The sequence below is a fragment of the Pristiophorus japonicus genome, chromosome 6, assembly GCF_044704955.1.
Source record: "Pristiophorus japonicus isolate sPriJap1 chromosome 6, sPriJap1.hap1, whole genome shotgun sequence".
Classification (NCBI taxonomy): Eukaryota; Metazoa; Chordata; class Chondrichthyes; family Pristiophoridae; genus Pristiophorus; species Pristiophorus japonicus.
In genome coordinates this window covers 105,691,873-105,710,942 of record NC_091982.1, presented here as the reverse complement: position 1 = coordinate 105,710,942, position 19,070 = coordinate 105,691,873, and the positions used below count along the sequence as shown (strand labels likewise).

At 45.8% G+C, this 19,070-nt stretch overlaps 1 protein-coding gene across 6 annotated transcripts in view; it reads right to left on the bottom strand.

Moving 5' to 3' along the window:
- The window catches only part of hdx (highly divergent homeobox), a 214,732-nt gene that overhangs the window by 93,705 nt on the left and 101,957 nt on the right, over window positions 1–19,070 (bottom strand). For 5 of the 6 annotated variants that reach the window (XM_070883100.1, XM_070883101.1, XM_070883102.1 and 2 more), the window contains 3 exons: window positions 18,718–18,864; window positions 12,224–12,422; window positions 10,055–10,176 (listed from right to left, as the gene is read on the bottom strand). In XM_070883100.1, coding sequence (XP_070739201.1) covers window positions 10,055–10,176; window positions 12,224–12,422; window positions 18,718–18,864 — 468 coding nt within the window. Of the gene's footprint in view, window positions 1–9,428; window positions 9,610–10,054; window positions 10,177–12,223; window positions 12,423–18,717; window positions 18,865–19,070 lie in introns of all 6 variants that reach the window. The other variant, XR_011593623.1, reaches the window with a different exon arrangement.

The following is a 19,070-nucleotide window of genomic DNA, read 5'->3' as shown; positions in this document are numbered from 1 at the left end:
GTACTCTACAGCGAGAGATAGAGCAAGAGAGAGCAAGAGAGAAGAGCGAGAGAGAGCGAGAGAGAGCAAGAGAGAGCAAGAGAGAGCAAGAGAGAGCAAGAGAGAGCAAGAGAGAGCAAGAGAGAGCAAGAGAGAGCAAGAGAGAGCAAGAGAGAGCAAGAGAGAGCAAGAGAGAGCAAGAGAGAGCAAGAGAGAGCAAGAGAGAGCAAGAGAGAGCGTAGTCTAGAGCAAGAGAGAGCACTAGAGCGAGAGAGCAAGAGAAAGAGTACTCTCGAGCGAGAGAGAGCAAGAGAGAGCAAGAGCACTCTGGAGCGAGAGAGAGAGCAAGAGAGAGTACTCTAGAGCAAGAGAGAGCATTAGAGCGAGAGCAAGAGAGTACTCTAGAGCGAGAGAGAGAGCAAGAGAGAGTAGTCTAGAGCAAGAGAGAGCACTAGAGCGAGAGAGCAAGAGAGAGAGTACTCTCGAGCAAGAGAGCAAGAAAGAGAGTACTCTAGAGTGAGAGAGAGAGCAAGAGAGAGAGTACTCTAGAGCGAGAGAGCAAGAGAGACAGAGAGCAAGAGAGAGTACTCTAGAGCGAGAGAAAGCAAGAGAGAGTAATCTCGAGCGAGAGAGCAAGAGAGAGTACTTTAGAGCGAGAGAGAGCACTAGAGCGAGAGAGAGAGAGCAGTCTAGAGCGAGATAGAGAGCAAGAGAGAGAGTACTCAAGAGCGAGAGAGAGAGCAAGAGAGAGAGAGCAAGAGAGAGTGAGCACTCTCGAGCGAGAGAGAGAGAGAGCGGAGAGAGCAAGAGAGAGAGAGAGCACTCTAGAGTGAGAGAGCAAGAGAGAGAGAGAGCACTCTAGAGTGAGAGAGCAAGAGAGAGAGTACTCTAGAGCGAGAGAGAGAGCAAGAGAGAGAGTACTCTAGAGCGAGAGAGCAAGAGAGAGTACTCTAGAGCGAGAGAGCAAGAGAGAGAGTACTCTACAGCGAGAGATAGAGCAAGAGAGAAGAGCAATCTAGAGCGAGAGAGTGCAAGAGAGAGTAGTCTAGAGCAAGAGAGAGCACTAGAGCGAGAGAGCAAGAGAGAGAGTACTCTCGAGCAAGAGAGAGCAAGAGAGAGAGTACTCTACAGCGAGAGATAGAGCAAGAGAGAGAGAGAGTACTTTAGAGCGAGAGAGCAACAGAGAATACTTCAGAGCGAGAGAGAGAGCAAGAGATAGAGTACTCTAGAGCGAGAGAGCAAGAGAGAAAGTACTCTAGAGCGAGAGAGCAAGAGAGAGAGAGAGCAAGAGAGAGAAATAGAGCAAGAGAGAGCAATAGAGCAAGAGAGAGCAAGAGAGAGAGTACTCTAGAGCGAGAGAGAGATCGAGAGAGAGAGAGCGCAAGAGTGAGAGAGCAAGAGAGTACTCTAGAGCGAGGGAGAGAGCGAGAGAGCAAGAGAGAGAGAGCACTCTAGAGCGAGAGAGCAAGAGAGAGAGTACTCTAGAGCGAGAGAGAGATCGAGAGAGAGAGAGAGAGCGCAAGAGAGAGAGAGCAAGAGAGTACTCTACAGCGAGAGAGTAAGAGAGAGAGTACTCTAGAGCGAGAGAGAGTACTCTATAACGAGAGAGCAAGAGAGAGAGTACTCTAGAGCAAGAGAGAGAGATCAAGAGAGAGAGTACTCGAGAGCGAGAGAGCAAGAGAGAGAGAGAGCAAGAGAGCAAGAGAGAGCACTAGAGCGAGAGAGAGCAAGAGAGAGAGTAGTCTAGAGCAAGAGAGAGCACTCTGGAGCGAGAGAGCAAGACAGACAATACTCGAGAGCAAGAGAGAGAGTGAGAGGGAGAGTACTCTAGAGCGAGAGAGAGAGTACTCTAGAGCGAGAGAGAGAGTACTCTAGAGCGAGAGAGTACTCTAGAGCGAGAGAGAGCGAGAGTACTCTAGAGAGCGAGAGTACTCTAGAGCAAGAGAGTACTCTAGAGCAAGAGAGTACTCTAGAGCAAGAGAGTACTCTAGAGCAAGAGAGTACTCTAGAGCAAGAGAGTACTCTAGAGCAAGAGAGAGAGCACTATAGCGAGAGAGAGCAAGAGAGAGAGAGTACTCCAGAGCGAGAGTGAGAGTGAGAGCAAGAGAGAGAGCAAGAGAGAGAGAGCAAGAGAGAGAGAGCACTCTAGAGCGAGAGAGAGCACTGGAGCGAGAGAAAGCAAGAGAGAGAACACTCTAGAGCGAGAGAGAGAGTGAGAGAGAGTACTCTAGAGCAAGAGAGAGAGTACTCTAGAGCGAGAGAGCAAGAAAGAGAGAGCTCTAGAGCGAGAGTGCACTAGAGCGAGAGAGAGCAAGAGAGAGAGCACTAGAGCGAGAGAGAGCAAGTGAGAGAGAGTACTCTAGAGCGAGAGAGAGAGCACTCTAGAGCGAGAGAGCAAGAGAGAGAGCTCTAGAGCGAGAGAGAGCATTAGAGCGAGAGAGAGCAATAGAGCGAGAGAGAGCAAGAGAGAGAGTACTCTACAGCGAGAGCAAGAGAGAGTACTCTAGAGCAAGAGAGAGCACTAGAGCGAGAGAGCAAGAGAGAGAGTACTCTGGAGCGAGAGAGAGAGCAAGAGAGAGAGTACACCAGAGCGAGCGAGAGAACAAGAGAGAGAAAACTCGAGAGCAATGAGAGCACTAGAGCGAGAGAGAGGAAGAGAGAGAGTACTCTAGAGCGAGAGAGCAAGAGAGTTCTCTAGAGCGAGAGAGAGAGCAAGAGAGAGAGAGTACTCTAGAGCGAGAGAGAGAGCAAGAGAGAGAGTACTCTAGAGCGAGAGAGAGAGCAAGTGAGAGAGAACTCTAGAGCAAGAGAGAGCACTAGAGCGAGAGAGACCAAGAGAGAGAGTACTCTCGAGCGAGAGAGCAAGAGAGAGAGAGTACTCTAGAGCGAGAGAGAGAGCAAGAGAGAGAGTACTCGAGAGCGAGAGAGAGCGAGAGCACTTGAGCGAGAGAAAGAGAGAGAGCACTGGAGCGAGAGAGAGTACTCTCGAGCGAGAGAGAAAGCAAGAGAGAGAGTACTCTCGAGCGAGAGAGCACTAGAGCGAGAGTACTCAAGAGCGAGAGAGAGAGAGCAAGAGAGAGAGTACTCTGGAGCGAGAGAGAGAGCAAGAGAGAGAGTACTCTGGAGCGAGAGAGAGAGCAAGAGAGAGAGTACTCCGGAGCGAGCGAGAGAGCAAGAGAGAGAGAACTCGAGAGCAATGAGAGCACTAGAGCGAGAGAGAGGAAGAGAGAGAGTACTCTAGAGCGAGAGAGAGAGCAAGAGAGAGAGTACTCTAGAGCAAGAGAGAGAGTACTCGAGAGCGAGAGAGCAAGAGAGAGAGTACTCTAGAACGAGAGAGCAAGAGAGAGAGTACTCCAGAGCGAGATAGAGGGAGCACTCTCGAGCAAGAGAGAGCACGAGATAGAGTACTATCGAGCGAGAGAGCAAGAGAGTACTCTAGAGCGAGAGAGAGAGCACTCTAGAGCAAGAGAGAGAGTACTCTAGAGCAAGAGAGAGCAAGAGAGAGAGTATTCTAGAGCGAGAGAGAGCACTAGAACGAGAGAGAGCACTCGAGAGCAAAAGAGAGAGTACTCTAGAGCAAGAGAGAGAGAACTCTAGAGCAAGAGAGAGAGAACTCTAGAGCAAGAGAGAGCACTTAAGCGATAGAGAGAGAGAGAGAGAGTACTCTCGAGCAAGAGAGAGAGTACTCTAGAGCGAGAGAGAGAGCAAGAGAGAGAGTACTCTAGAGCGAGAGAGCAAGAGAGTACTCTAGAGCGAGAGAGAGCAAGAGAGAGTAATCTCGAGCGAGAGAGCAAGAGAGAGTACTTTAGAGCAAGAGAGAGTACTTTAGAGCGAGAGAGAGTACTTTAGAGCGAGAGAGAGCACTAGAGCGAGAGAGAGCAAGAGAGAGAGTACTCTAGAACGAGAGAGCAAGAGAGAGAGTACTCCAGAGCGAGATAGAGGGAGCACTCTCGAGCAAGAGAGAGCACGAGATAGAGTACTATCGAGCGAGAGAGCAAGAGAGTACTCTAGAGCGAGAGAGAGAGCACTCTAGACCAAGAGAGAGAGTACTCTAGAGCAAGAGAGAGCAAGAGAGAGAGTACTCTAGAGCGAGAGAGCACTAGAACGAGAGAGAGCACTCGAGAGCAAAAGAGAGAGTACTCTAGAGCAAGAGAGAGAGTACTCTAGAGCAAGAGAGAGAGTACTCTAGAGCAAGAGAGAGCACTAGAGCGATAGAGAGAGAGAGTACTCTAGAGCGAAAGAGCAAGAGAGAGAGTACTCTCGAGCAAGAGAGCAAGAGAGAGCGTACTCTAGAGCGAGAGAGAGAGCAAGAGAGAGAGTACTCTAGAGCGAGAGAGCAAGAGAGTACTCTAGAGCGAGAGAGAGCAAAAGAGAGTAATCTCGAGCGAGAGAGCAAGAGAGAGTACTTTAGAGCAAGAGAGAGTACTTTACAGCGAGAGAGAGTACTTTAGAGCGAGAGAGAGCACTAGAGCGAGAGAGAGCAAGAGAGAGAGTACTCTCGAGCAAGAGAGAGCACTAGAGCGAGAGAGCAAGAGAGAGAGTACTCTACAGCGAGAGATAGAGCAAGAGAGAGCAAGAGAGAAGAGCAATCTAGAGCGAGAGAGAGCAAGAGAGAGCAAGAGAGAGCAAGAGAGAGCAAGAGAGAGCAAGAGAGAGCAAGAGAGAGCAAGAGAGAGCGTAGTCTAGAGCAAGAGAGAGCACTAGAGCGAGAGAGCAAGAGAAAGAGTACTCTCGAGCGAGAGAGAGCAAGAGCACTCTGGAGCGAGAGAGAGAGCAAGAGAGAGTACTCTAGAGCAAGAGAGAGCATTAGAGCGAGAGCAAGAGAGTACTCTAGAGCGAGAGAGAGAGCAAGAGAGAGTAGTCTAGAGCAAGAGAGAGCACTAGAGCGAGAGAGCAAGAGAGAGAGTACTCTCGAGCAAGAGAGCAAGAAAGAGAGTACTCTAGAGCGAGAGAGAGAGCAAGAGAGAGAGTACTCTAGAGCGAGAGAGAGAGCAAGAGAGACAGAGAGCAAGAGAGAGAGTACTCTAGAGCGAGAGAAAGCAAGAGAGAGTAATCTCGAGCGAGAGAGCGAGAGAGAGTACTTTAGAGCGAGAGAGAGTACTTTAGAGCGAGAGAGAGCTTTAGAGCGAGAGAGAGCACTAGAGCGAGAGAGAGCAAGAGAGAGAGTACTCGCGAGCAAGAGAGAGCACTAGAGCGAGAGAGAGAGAGCAGTCTAGAGCGAGATAGAGAGCAAGAGAGAGAGTACTCAAGAGCGAGAGAGAGAGCAAGAGAGAGTGAGCACTCTAGAGCGAGAGAGCAAGAGAGAGAGTACTCTAGAGCGAGAGAGAGAGCAAGAGAGACAGAGAGCAAGAGAGAGAGTACTCTAGAGCGAGAGAAAGCAAGAGAGAGTAATCTCGAGCGAGAGAGCAAGAGAGAGTACTTTAGAGCGAGAGAGAGTACTTTAGAGCGAGTGAGAGCTTTAGAGCAAGAGAGAGCACTAGAGCGAGAGAGAGCAAGAGAGAGAGTACTCGCGAGCAAGAGAGAGCACTAGAGCGAGAGAGAGAGAGCAGTCTAGAGCGAGATAGAGAGCAAGAGAGAGAGTACTCAAGAGCGAGAGAGAGAGCAAGAGAGAGAGAGCAAGAGAGAGTGAGCACTCTAGAGCGAGAGAGAGAGAGAGCGGAGAGAGCAAGAGAGAGAGAGAGCACTCTAGAGTGAGAGAGCAAGAGAGAGAGTACTCTAGAGCGAGAGAGAGAGCAAGAGAGAGTACTCTAGAGCGAGAGAGCAAGAGAGAGAGTACTCTACAGCGAGAGATAGAGCAAGAGAGAAGAGCAATCTAGAGCGAGAGAGTGCAAGAGAGAGTAGTCTAGAGCAAGAGAGAGCACTAGAGCGAGAGAGCAAGAGAGAGAGTACTCTCGAGCAAGAGCGAGCAAGAGAGAGAGTACTCTACAGCGAGAGATAGAGCAAGAGAGAGAGAGAGTACTTTAGAGCGAGAGAGCAACAGAGAATACTTCAGAGCGAGAGAGAGAGCAAGAGATAGAGTACTCTAGAGCGAGAGAGCAAGAGAGAGAGAGAGCAAGAGAGAGAAATAGAGCAAGAGAGAGCAATAGAGCAAGAGAGAGCAATAGAGCAAGAGAGAGCAAGAGAGAGAGTACTCTAGAGCGAGAGAGAGATCGAGAGAGAGAGAGCGCAAGAGTGAGAGCAAGAGAGTACTCTAGAGCGAGGGAGAGAGCAAGAGAGAGCACTAGAGCGAGAGAGACCAAGAGAGAGAGTACTCTCGAGCGAGAGAGCAAGAGAGAGAGAGTACACTAGAGCGAGAGAGAGAGCAAGAGAGAGAGTACTCTAGAGCGAGAGAGAGAGCAAGAGAGAGTACTCTAGAGCGAGAGAGAGAGCAAGTGAGAGAGAACTCTAGAGCAAGAGAGAGCACTAGAGCGAGAGAGACCAAGAGAGAGAGTACTCTCGAGCGAGAGCAAGAGAGAGAGAGTACTCTAGAGCGAGAGGATGAGCAAGAGAGAGAGTACTCTCGAGCGAGAGAGCACTAGAGCGAGAGTACTCGAGAGCGAGAGAGAGAGAGCAAGAGAGAGTACTCTAGAGCAAGAGAGAGAGTACTCGAGAGCGAGAGAGCAAGAGAGAGAGTACTCTAGAACGAGAGAGCAAGAGAGAGAGTACTCCAGAGCGAGATAGAGGGAGCACTCTCGAGCAAGAGAGAGCACGAGATAGAGTACTCTAGAGCGAGAGAGAGAGCAAGAGAGTACTCTAGAGCGAGAGAGAGAGAGCACTCTAGAGCAAGAGAGAGAGTACTCTAGAGCAAGAGAGAGCAAGAGAGAGAGTACTCTAGAGCGAGAGAGCGCACTAGAACGAGAGAGAGCACTCGAGAGCAAAAGAGAGAGTACTCTAGAGCAAGAGAGAGAGTACTCTAGAGCAAGAGAGAGAGTACTCTAGAGCGAGAGAGAGCACTAGAACGAGAGAGAGCACTCGAGAGCAAGAGAGAGAGAGTACTCTAGAGCGAGAGAGAGCAAGAGAGCGAGAGAGAGCAAGAGAGCGAGTACTCTAGAGCGAGCGAGCAAGAGAGTATTCTAGAGCGAGAGAGAGAGCAAGAGAGAGAGTGCTCTAGAGCGAGAGAGAGAGCAAGAGAGAGTACTCTAGAGCGAGAGAGCAAGAGAGAGAGAGCACTCTAGAGCGAGAGAGAGAGAGCAAGAGAGAGAGAGAGTACTCTAGAGCGAGAGAGAGTACTCTAGAGCAAGAGAGAGTACTCTAGAGCGAGAGAGAGAGTACTCTAGAGCGAGAGCGAGCATTCTAGAGCAAGAGAGAGATCTCTAGAGCGAGAGAGTACTCCAGAGCGAGAGAGAGTACTCTAGAGCAAGCAAGAGAGAGAGAGAGAGTACTCTAGAGCGAGAGTACTCTAGAGCGAGAGAGAGCACTAGAGTGAGAGCAAGAGAGAGTGAGCACTCGAGCGAGAGAGAGCACTAGAGCGAGAGAGACTAAGAGAGAGAGAGTACTCTAGAGCGAGAGAGCAAGAGAGAGAGAGAGCACTCTCGAGTGAGAGAGAGAGCAAGAGAGAGAGTACTCTAGAGCGAGAAAGAGAGCAAGAGAGAGAGCACTCAGAGAGCACTCTAGAACGAGAGAGAGAGAGCACGGTAGAGCAAGAGAGAGCACTCTAGAACGAGAGAGAGAGAGAGAAGTGAGCATGCTAGAGCAAGAGAGAGCACTAGAGCGAGAGAGAGCAAGAGAGAGGGAGAGCACTCTAGAGAGAGAGAGCACTCTAGAACAAGAGAGCGAGAGAGAGAGTACTCCAGAGCGAGAGAGTGTACTCTAGAGCAAGCAAGAGAGAGAGAGAGAGAGAGAGAGAGAGGGTACTCTAGAGCGAGAGAGAGCACTAGAGCGAGAGAGAGCGAGAGTACTCTAGAGCGAGAGAGAGCACTAGAGCGAGAGCAAGAGAGAGTGAGCACTCTAGAGCGAGAGGGAGCACTAGAGCGAGAGACCAAGAGAGAGAGAGTACTCTGGAGCGAGAGAGCAAGAGAGAGAGAGAGCAAGAGAGAGAGAGAGAGAGAGAGCGCAAGAGAGAGAGCAAGAGAGAGAGAGCACTCTCGAGCGAGAGAGAGAGCAAGAGAGTACTCTAGAGCGAGAAAGAGAGCAAGAGAGAGAGAGAGCACTCTAGAACGAGAGAGAGAGAGAGAGAGAGAGAGAGAGAAAGAGCACGGTAGAGCAAGAGAGAGCACTCTAGAACGAGAGAGAGAGAGACGTGAGCATGCTAGAGCAAGAGAGAGCACTAGAGCGAGAGAGCGCGAGCGAGAGAGAGCAAGAGAGAGAGAGCACTCTAGAACGAGAGAGAGAGAGAGAGAGAGCATGCTAGAGCAAGAGAGCAAGAGAGAGCACTCTCGGAGCGAGAGGGGGAATGAGCAGCCTAGAATGAGAGTGAGTGCATGTACTCTAGAGTGAGAGGGAGTGAGCGAGCACTCTAGAGTGAGAATGTGAGAGAAGTGTACAACCTGCAGCAATGCATAATTTATTTTACACTACATTTCTAAAGATGAGAATCCTCTTTTCAATTACATGGTTTTGTCATGAAAGGAACAGGGTTTTGTCATAGCAGGGACAGGGGTACATGAAAACAATGGAGGTACTGGTGAATACGAGAATGCCAACCCACGCAGAACAACACTTTTTCAGACCTCTCCTTTGTGCATTGATTCCAGCACAAGAATGGTGCAAGTACTTTAAACAGATAACATTCCATGAACGCTGGCAACTCCAAAGTTTCTGACCTAAATGGGCAGGTTTTCGTGTGTGAACCTGTAGATTCAACCCATCACCATCTGCCTCAATCATGTTGTGACTGGACATTGTTAGCAGTGCACCATCGAGACCAGGAACCTCACGTTTCTCTCTTCCTCTTTAACCTGATAGTACAAAGATCAGTTGCACCGCTCATCCATGGCCAAGACTAGCTGACTTTGAGATCAGGGATCGGCCTTGGCGATAGCATTTTTATATCCCCAAGTGAGGCAGCAGTAAACAAGCAAGCATCAAACAAGAATTAATCTATTTCCAGCCTCGGGCATGGAAATAATGTTATAGTATGTGGTAGTTTGCGTGTCAAGCTTTGCCTTGAGGAAGAGCTCATTAAAACATCTATTCTGTATTCATACTTAAATAAAGGATTTGGGGATTACATTTTATTGCTTCAGTAAGATCAAATGCAGAAATAGAGCTTTGAAAAAGTTATGGTTGAATGCAACAAAGGAAATTGCTCTGCTGTCATTTTCATGTTGGATGCTCCTTCACTAGTGGATGCACCTGACTGAACATTCCTTCACTGGCTCACACATCAATATTTAATAGTAACAATAAGTTTGCATTTCTAAATGCTGAAATTTTCACATTAAAATGAGCAATAGTGTTATTGATATTTCAGAGTTTTCCTCAGGTCTCAAAATGACTCAAGCTACTGCAAAAATATGTGATCCACTTACAGAATATGTTTCATTTCCTTTAACCCCATTCCTTTGTTCCCAAGCCTCTGTTGGTGTTCTAACTGCTACAAGGAATGCCAGGCTGACCAATTCAGCTTGTTCTGGGATTCTTCCTTTCTCCTGGCAGCGATTCTCCACTCAGCAGGTCCCAATTCTTCCCTCCAGCCTTTCCCCCACTGGCCTGGCAAGAAACATGCATTTTGGGAAGTTGTGTACACAAGTCTGCAACTTGCTACTCTGTATTGTAGTGTTGCTTTCATTAACAACTTGCTGTACTAACAGCAAGTCTATGGTTCAAATTTCAAAGACAGCATTAACAACCTTCTGCAGACTTATAATCAGAGTAATCTTGGAGTAAAATATGTTATCTGTACACCTGTTCAATAAACACGCACAGGTGTCATTATTTGCAAACCCAGCTCACAAATAATTCAGTAATTATTTGAACAAGATTGGATACATTGAATGAACACATCAACCAACTGTGAAAATGTTCTGTCCATTTCTGCACTTGATTTGAGCTTTATTTGAGACAAGCAGCAATTAATTGGAGCAAGTAATTTTTCTGCCCTTTTCCAACTTACTACTTCTACTCATGAATTCTCAAAGAATTAAAAGGAAATTACCACTTTTTCTAATGTTGGAATACTGCATGACCCATCACTAACACTTTCTCCATCACAATTCTCTTCTGCTGTTTCTTCTTCCTCGTCCTCCTCCTCCCTTTGTTCCAATTCACTTGGGGTGCCTATGAAAACAGAATATGATTTAGGATTTGCAGCTTAAGAGCCATGGAAAGCAACAATGAAAAGGTTGGGTGAGATACTAAATTGCTAGTACTCGAAACAAACCTACGAGGAGATACTAATGAGCAAATGGAATCATAACCTGAAAGAGTCAAGTGCCATTCGTGTTGACAAAGGAGAAACAACAGAATAACAATGTAATTCACTAAGTATTAAGTTTTCAAATATGTAGATTGCTATTATTACATACTAAGACTATCAAAATATAGAGTTTTATGTTAACAAAATGTTTACATACTTATCCAAGTTAGTTTATCGCGAGTCGGGATAAATGGGTCATTTTCTGGTTGGCAAACAGTAACTAGTGGGGTGCCACAGGGATCAGTGCTGGGGCCTCAACTATTTACAATCTATATTAATGACTTGAATGAAGGGACCGAGTGTAATATAGCCAAGTTTGCTGATGATACAAAGATGGGTGGGAAAGGAAATTGTGAGGAGGACACAAAAGATCTGCAAAGGGATATAGACAGGCTAAGTGAGTGGGTAAAGGTTTGGCAGATGGAATATAATGTGGGAAAATTGAGATTATCCACTTTGGCAGAAAAAATAGAAAAGCAAATTATAATTTAAATGGAGAAAAATTGCAAAGTGCTGCAGTACAGAGAGACCTGGGGGTCCTTGTGCATGAAACATAAAAAGTTAGTATGCAGGTACAGCAAGTAATCAAGGCGGCAAATGGAATGTTGGCCTTTATTGCAAGGGGGATAGAGTATAAAAGCAGAGAAGTCCTGCTACAACTGTATAGGGTATTAGTGAGGGCACACCTAGAGTACTGCGTACAATTTTGGTCTCAGTATTTAAGGAAGAATATACTTGCATTGGAAGCTATTCGGAGAAGGTTCACTAGGTTGATTCTGGAGATGAGGGGGTTGACTTATGAAGATAGGTTGAGTAGGTTGGGCGTATACTCATTGGAGTTCAGAAGAATGAGAGGTGATCTTATCGAAACATATAGGCCCATAAATCGCGGCCTCCCCCGGTCCGTACAGAGTTGCTACGGACCTGGGAAGGCATCGGAAAAGCCGGTTTTCAGTGCGTAATGCGCATGCATTGAAAACCGGCTTTTCCGATCTGTTAACTTTCTGGCTTCACAGATCCTCTTCATCTTGGGAGCAAGGACATTTGCAAGGGCATTTGCGGGATTTACGCATATCGTGCCCGGCAAATGTCCTCAAAACTCTTGTGCATGATGAAAGCAGGCGCATAGCCTACTTTTACAGGCATAAGAGTTCTAAAAAACACAAAAACAATTTAAAAGAAAGTTATAAAAACACATTTTATTGTTCAATAATCATCCCCACTATGGTGTTTATTTTCAAGCATAATTTTAAAAACTTTTAAAAAAAAATTGGGAACATCTATATATTTTTAAAATACATTAATAACTTGCCTGCGCACGTCCTGACGTGCACGCGCTGCGACGCGAAGTCAGGAGAGGCCTCAGGACTGGGATCTTGCGTGGCCGCAGCAGCTTCAGGTAGGTAGGTGCGCATCTTTTTTCTAAAATCTATTTGAACGCCCGCGGGAAGGAGAAACCGGGAATTCTGGACCATTAGATAATGAGGAGACTCAACAAGGTGGATGCAGAGAGGATATTTCCACTCATAGAGAAAATTAAAACTAAGGAACATAGTCTCAGAATAAGGGGCCGCCCATTTAAAAGTGAGACGGAGAGAAATTTCTTCTCTCAGAGGGTTGTAAATCTATGTAATTCTCTGCCCCAGAGAGCTGCGGAGGCTGGGTCATTGAATATATTTAAGGTGGAGATAGACAGATTTTTGAGCGATCAGGGAATAAAGGGTTATGGGGAGCGGGCAGGGAAATGGAGCTGAGTTCATGATCAGATCAGCCATGACCTTATTAAATGGCGGAGCAGGCTCGAGGGGCCAAATGACCAACTCCTGCTCCTGTTTCTTATGTTCTTATGTTCTAAACTTTTTCATTTAGAACTCCACATCTCGCAAAAAGTGCTTCAATAGATTTTACCTTCAGATAACCTGATATCTTCTTTGCTCTTGTCATTATCTTCAGAACTTTCAGGAATCTTGGATGTTTCCGCCTTGACTACAGGCAACAAGGGTAAACCCGATTCAGGTAGATTGGAAAAGTCTGCTGGTCCACTTCGAGCAGGAGGGAGCTCAATCCCCAACTGGCGGTATTTCCTTCTCCGATTTCCTATCCATGTCTTTTCAGAAGAACATGAAAAAAAAGTGAGTACTGAAAATAAGAGCAAGGAAAACCATGTTGCATGGTGAAGAAAAAAAGTGCAAAGTAGCCAACCTGACACAGCAGGCATTTTTGGAAGGGAAAGTAAAGGAAGGAAGGCAAGCAGTGATGTAATTAAGGTAAAGTCTTTCAGTTGCCTTGTTAATTTTCAACTGCATGTGTTCAATTTTCCCCAGTGATTTTGGAGCAGGCTGCTTTTTTTGGTCAAAGTTTAAAAAACAGTTTCCCTGATCAATTTGCACCAGTGTGACTCAGTTAAGATTTTTTTAGGTTCGTTTTTTTTCAGCCAAAGGGGGCGTGTCCTGCCACCTGCGCCAATTCTGGCCAATTAGGCAAGTTTAGCCAGCTGAGAGTTCTTCTTAGGCCAGCGTATGTGGCCTCTGCAGAAAAATCTTCTGGAGAGTTAAGGAAATTGGCGGAGGTAAGGAAATCGGTGCAGGTAAGTGTAGCAGATGCCTGAACAGCAGCAGCATGAGAGGTAAGAGAGAGGGGGGAGAAAGGGATGGGGGGGGGGGGGGCGGAGGGAAACCTTTCGGTACAGTTAGGTGCGGGGAGCGGACCGGGAGGCTACTCGCCCTGGGCTAGGGGCAGGGGAGTGGACTGGAAGGCCTCTTGGGGCCAGAGTCGGGCGGGGGAGCTGACCGGCAAGGCACTCGAGGCGGGCTAGGGAAGAAGACCGGCAAGCTCTTCAGCCAGGGAAGCGGGGAGGGGATCGGCATCGGGAGGGTGTTGGACTTTAATAATTGGAAGTCAGTTGCTGCGATGTATCGTAATGCGTTTTTAAGTTGCTGCAGTGTATTTTAATGTGTTGTGAGCTGGCTGTATGTTTCACTGTGCAGCCTCTGCCCGCTTTGTGGCCTTGGTTTCCGTGGCAACCCGATCTTTTTGGCACAGATCAAGGTTCCACCCCCAAAACTAAAGGACAGGTTAGGCTGCGCCGAAATGAAGAAATCCAACGGGGAAACTTAGAACATTTTTTTTTTGGCATGCTTGTGCCCCCAAAAAACGGGCATAACTCTTCAAGTATGGCCAAAAAAAGCTTTGGGAAAAATTGAGCCCTTTATTTTATTTATTGGGGGATGTGGACAACATTGACAAGGTAGCATACAGCCATGAGAGCATTTCGAGTCAATCATGTAGTGCAGAACTGGAGACGGGCAGGTCAGACTGGATCTGGGTAGCATGTTCCCTTCGTTGAAGGACAATAGTGAACCAGTTTGGTTTTTAAGGCAATCCAGCAGCTTTCATGGTCAATTTCCTGGCACGATACCAGGTCACGTCCATTATAAGAGGGCAAAAAATAATATAAGTAAATATGCACCGTGTTTCTCAAAACATTTGAAAACATGGTGAACAACTACACCTGCAATAGGGTGTGCTCTCTCAGATGTGGATTATTGTGACTTTTGGAAGTAATTGAATTGGTAACTGTAGCAAAAAGCAGCAACTGTAATTCGGTGTAAATTTTAGTTCAGGTTAATTCAATTTTGAACAAAAGCCTCTTTGTGTGTGTGCCAAGTAGTCTTGCTGCATAAATTGACTAGAATCAAGAATGTAAAAATATTACCCAGATAGAAATTGAAGGATTGAAGTGTAAAAATGCAGAATTGTTGCCCAATACATTAATCGGGTCATATCTAGCTACTGTGCATTGCCAAGTTGCTTAGCAACCCTATTGATGTATAAGTAACATTTTAAAATTATTGAATTCTGCAGTGGATTTATTAACTGCAATGACAGATTGGGGTTACCCTTTTACATTTCAGGTAAAAAAAGACTTCAGCAATACCGTCTACATTATACACTATTTGGGACTGGTGTTAACGGGATATTGGCTGACAGCGTAACGCTTTAGATTTCTTAACAGGCTGCTGGCTGAGCAGAATTGTCAATACTGGGTAAATCCTTGGTGTGAAATTCTCAGTTTGAGGCAGCCACATACAGAATGAGTCACCCTCATGCCATAAACAAACATCGGTAAAATTGCAAAATCACGTCTGTCATAAGGATAGCAGACACCAATTGTCCTTGCTTTAATACAAGTTTGCTGTCAGAGTGTAATGCATCCAAGTTGCTGACGATACAAAGCTAGGTGGAAAAGTAAGCTCTGAGGACACAAAAGGCTAGAATTTCCCCAAAGGCCACCAGCGCCCGATTGACACCCAAAATCCCGCTAAGGCTGGGAAGATTACAGCCGGCGAAAACGTCCCGAAAAAAATGTAAAAATCCGCCCAGCAAAAAATATGGGCCTTGCAGCCCCAATCTGGGCGAAAAAGTGCAATTTTGGCTAAATTGGGCGGTGCTTAAAGAAAATGGGCGATAAATTTTAAAAATCTATAAAGATTTACCCCGAGGCTGCGGGTTGGGCCTAACAAGAGGAAAAGAATAAAAATAATTTTTCAAAAAACCTAACTAAAAAAATCCAAAAAATATTCCCAACACACTTAAATTAAATCACCCCAACAGATTTTTAAAATAAATAGTAAAAAACCAATCACTTACCTTTTTCTTGTAGACCTACTTACCTACCGCCCAGCTCTGCTGATCCTCTTGGGCGGTTTAAACATTTTTTTTTAATACTTACCTACGGGACCCTACTCAGCCAAAGATCGCGCCAGGGCGATCTGTGGAAGTTCGGCGGTCCGCTCCCCAGTGGTACTTTGAAACCGCCGGCGTGCCTCAGCTGGGGAATTTTTCGCCGACCCGGTTCTCACCCAAAATGGCCAATACCGCCGAGAAACCAGGTGGTGAAACAGTGCAAATTCTAGCCCAATGAGCCTGCAAAGGGATATAGACAGGTTAAGTGAGTGGGCAATAAGGTGGCAGATGGAGCATAATGTGAGGAGATATGAGGTTATTCATTTTGGTGGAAAGAATAGAAAAATAGAATATTTTTTAAGTGGTGAGAAACTATTAAATGTTGCTGTTAATAGAGATTTAGGTGTCCTCGGACAGAAAACACAGAAAGTTAGCATCCAGGTACAGCAGGCAATTAGGAAGGCAAATGGCATGTTGGCCTTTATTGTAAGGGGGTTGGAGTACAAGAGTAAGGAAGTCTTCCTACAATCGTGCAGGGCTCTGGTGAGATCACACCTGGAGTACTGTGCACAGTTTTGGTCTCCTTCTCTGAGAAAGGACATACACGTCTTAGAGGCAGTGCAACAAAGGGTCACTAGATTGATCCCTGGGATAAGAGGGTTGTCCTATGAGGAGAGATTGAGCCTATATTCTCTGGAGTTTAGAAGAATGAGAAGTGATCTCATTGAAACAAATGATAATGAGGGGGATTGACAGGGTAGATGCTGAGAGGTTGTTTCCCCTGGCTGGAGAGTCTAGAACTCGGGGACATAGTCTCAGGATCAGGGGTCAGCCATTTAAGATTGAGATGAGGAGGAATTTCTTCACTCAGAGGGTTGTGAAGCTTTTTAATTCTCTACCCCAAAGGGATGTGGACGCTGAGTCATTGAGTATATTCAAGGTTGAGATAGATTTTTGGACTTCAGAGGAATCAAGGGATATGGGGATCCGGTGGGAAAGTGGAGTTGAGATTGAAGATCAGCCATGATCTTATTGAATGGTGTTGCAGGCTCCAAGGGCAGTATGGCCTCCTCCTCCTCTTAATTCTTATGTACTTATGGCTAATTACTCAGCTTCCCCAGGTCACCATGGCTGTACTGAGAGTCCTCATAGGGTCTGCAGTTTCAACAATGGGTTTTCATTATTGGTATGAATGCTGGGATAGCTCCATTTCATTGCATTCTGGTTAACAAGTCCAAGAGAAACTGCGAAGTTGGAGTTTACCTGCAGCTTTGTGATAGGAGATCACAATTCTCAGCTGTGAGGATGAGATGCTAATATAACACAGGATATGAAAATGTGAAAATTCAAGTATAATATCCTAACCTGTGCTTGCTAATAACGACTCATTTTCAGTCATACAATTGGATGCAATCCTGCTACATCCCAAAGTTTTTCAAAGCGGGATTCTCTGTTTCTCAGGGGGTCTGCGATGTTGTCATTTCATGGGAATTGGGCATCGCTGGCCTGGCCAGCATTTATTGTCCATCCCTAATTGTCCTAGAGAAGGTGGTGGCGAGCCACGTTCTGGAACTGCTGCAGTCCATCTGGTGAAAGTACTCTCCCATAGTGCTATTAGGGAGGGAGTTCCAGGATTTTGACCCAGCAACGATGAATGAATGAAGGTATATTTCCAAGTCAGGATTGTGTGCGACTTGGAGGGGAACTTGGAGGTTCCCATGTGCCTGCTGCCCTTGTCCTTCTAGGCGGTAGAGGTCGCAAATTTGGGAGGTGCTGCCAAAGAGGCCTTGGCAAGTTGCTGCAGTGTATGTTTCTTTTTGTCTCATTAAGTGTTTTATTTTTCTGTGTTTGACTTGCTACATTTTATTTCTGTTGCAGTCGACTGATTAAAAACAGATAGAACAGTTCTTCTGCCGCACATTGGATCTGCTAGAGATACCTTCTCGGGTTCAACAATGTCAGTCATTCCCATAAGTAGTCTGAGTGTCTTACATTTTATGGGATTTGACAGACTTCCCTGAAACTATTTGTTTCACAGCATAACCTATGGATCAAAGGCAGTAAGTGGAGTTGAGGTACAGATCAGCCGTGATCTAATAGAATGGTGAAACAGGCTCTAGGGGTTGAATAGTCCAGAGCATAAAAGCCTTAACTCAAGGACAAAGGATGGCTGATATAAGAAATGTAGAATGTCACACTAGACCAGAAGGGGATGTTCTTCTGAAGTTGGAATAAAGAATATTCTTGGAGCAATAATTGATCTGGGAGTAAACGATGCCGACAATCGTTATTTAACACGGGAAAGTATTTTCCTAGCACCAACATCCCTCAGCTTGATTTTAAAAAGTGTACCCCTGGATTACTCTTCCACTTCTTGACGTCAAGTAATATTTCCCACCTCACGATATATTTATCACCCTACTTATCTTGGGCTTGATCTGGCTCATCTTGCCTTCATTCAGATAAGTCCAACACTACTATTTCTAACTGCAGCATGCTTGTAGTTAGTGGTGGTGTGAGACATTACTGTGTGGGTCTGATTCTTAGGCTGAGTTAATGCCAAAGACACTGCCTGGGGCTGAGGCTATGTTGTGGGTAGCAAGTGGTCTCAGGTTTGGGGATACTGCTAGGGCCTGGGTCTCAGACACTGAAGGGGAGTAGGCCCATCCAGGTGCAGGTCAGATATAGAGTTGAGGCTGTGAGTGGGGGAGCATCTTGGGTTGGGAGCAAGTTTCCAGTCTGTGTCTCAGGTGGGGAGTAAAGGGCTGCTGGTATAGGTTTACCTTTCTACGTGCAGAGGTTTGTGGGCAATGTTCCCGTTAAGTTGTACGGCTGCGGTCTGGAGGTTCCACACAGGCCACTCAGCGGCTTTTCCGTGCATGCGGAAATCTGAGTGGGCCACGCATCACATTAACCGGGCCGCAAACACCCAAAAGATTAACAAGAACACTCTTGTAGGGTTGTGTGCATGCCCCTGTTGGAAATATTGGGTAAGGTCAAGACAACCAGCAAGTAATTCTGGATGAAAGAACAAAATGTTGCAGCAAAAAGATGAGGTGAAAATTGCAGTAAATGATTTTAAAAAACCTCATCACATTGCAAGCCTCTAAGATGAAACATGCTCTTTTGCTTCCTCTCCTCCTCCCATTTATCATTCAGGCTTGAAAATTGAGGTTGGTGCTATAGTAGCCCATTTCTGACATGATTAAAATGACAAAGACACCGCTTTCAAAATGACAGAAACACAAATGCTCAAGAGGATTGGGTGTGAAGACCTTGTACGTAATTTTTCGATCACACATATTTGTATATTTAGAAAAAATAAAGTTCGAACCCACTGACCTCTCTGCACATGCAAAATTCTGAATAGAAATGTAATGCATGATTTGGTTCTTATTACATCGATATAAAATATAAGTTCGGATAAGATGTTGCCAGCCATTCAATAACTTTGGAACCTTCAGAAAGCACGGCCAAGATACTGGACTATTTTTGGTACAGATTAATAATGTCCGACCTCAGTACATAAAGTAGCAGCTGACGTTGCAATTCATTGTACAGCATAGTTGATCTATTTTAAGAAACATTCGAATAAGGTGTACTTGCATATGGCCTTGTGCGTGCTTAGAATGGTTTCATCAATGTCACTTAACCTTCCCAAGATACAAAAAAACTGATGGTAAGAAAAATGTAAAAGCACAAAGCGATATTCTTACCTTGACAATCTCACAGTCAACGTTTGATTCCTTGGAGACCGCTTCTATTTTTTCTCTGCATATTGAACCTAAGCTGGTCATACCCATGTCCCAATACTTTTTCAGAACAGTCAGATCATGTTCACTAAACTGGGTACGATCCTGCAGCTTAAAAAAAAAAGAGATAACTTTGTATGAAGAAAGAAATGTAAAAAAATGCAATATGGAAACTTTAGTAAAGTGCTTCAAAATAAAGCAAATTGCAATTCTAAATCTACATACCAGTATTTGGCAGTGACAACAGGCATTTCCCCATCCCCGTTAATGTTTGCTGACTCAAATTGGTATTGAAAAGGAGAGACTGTGCAAAGTGT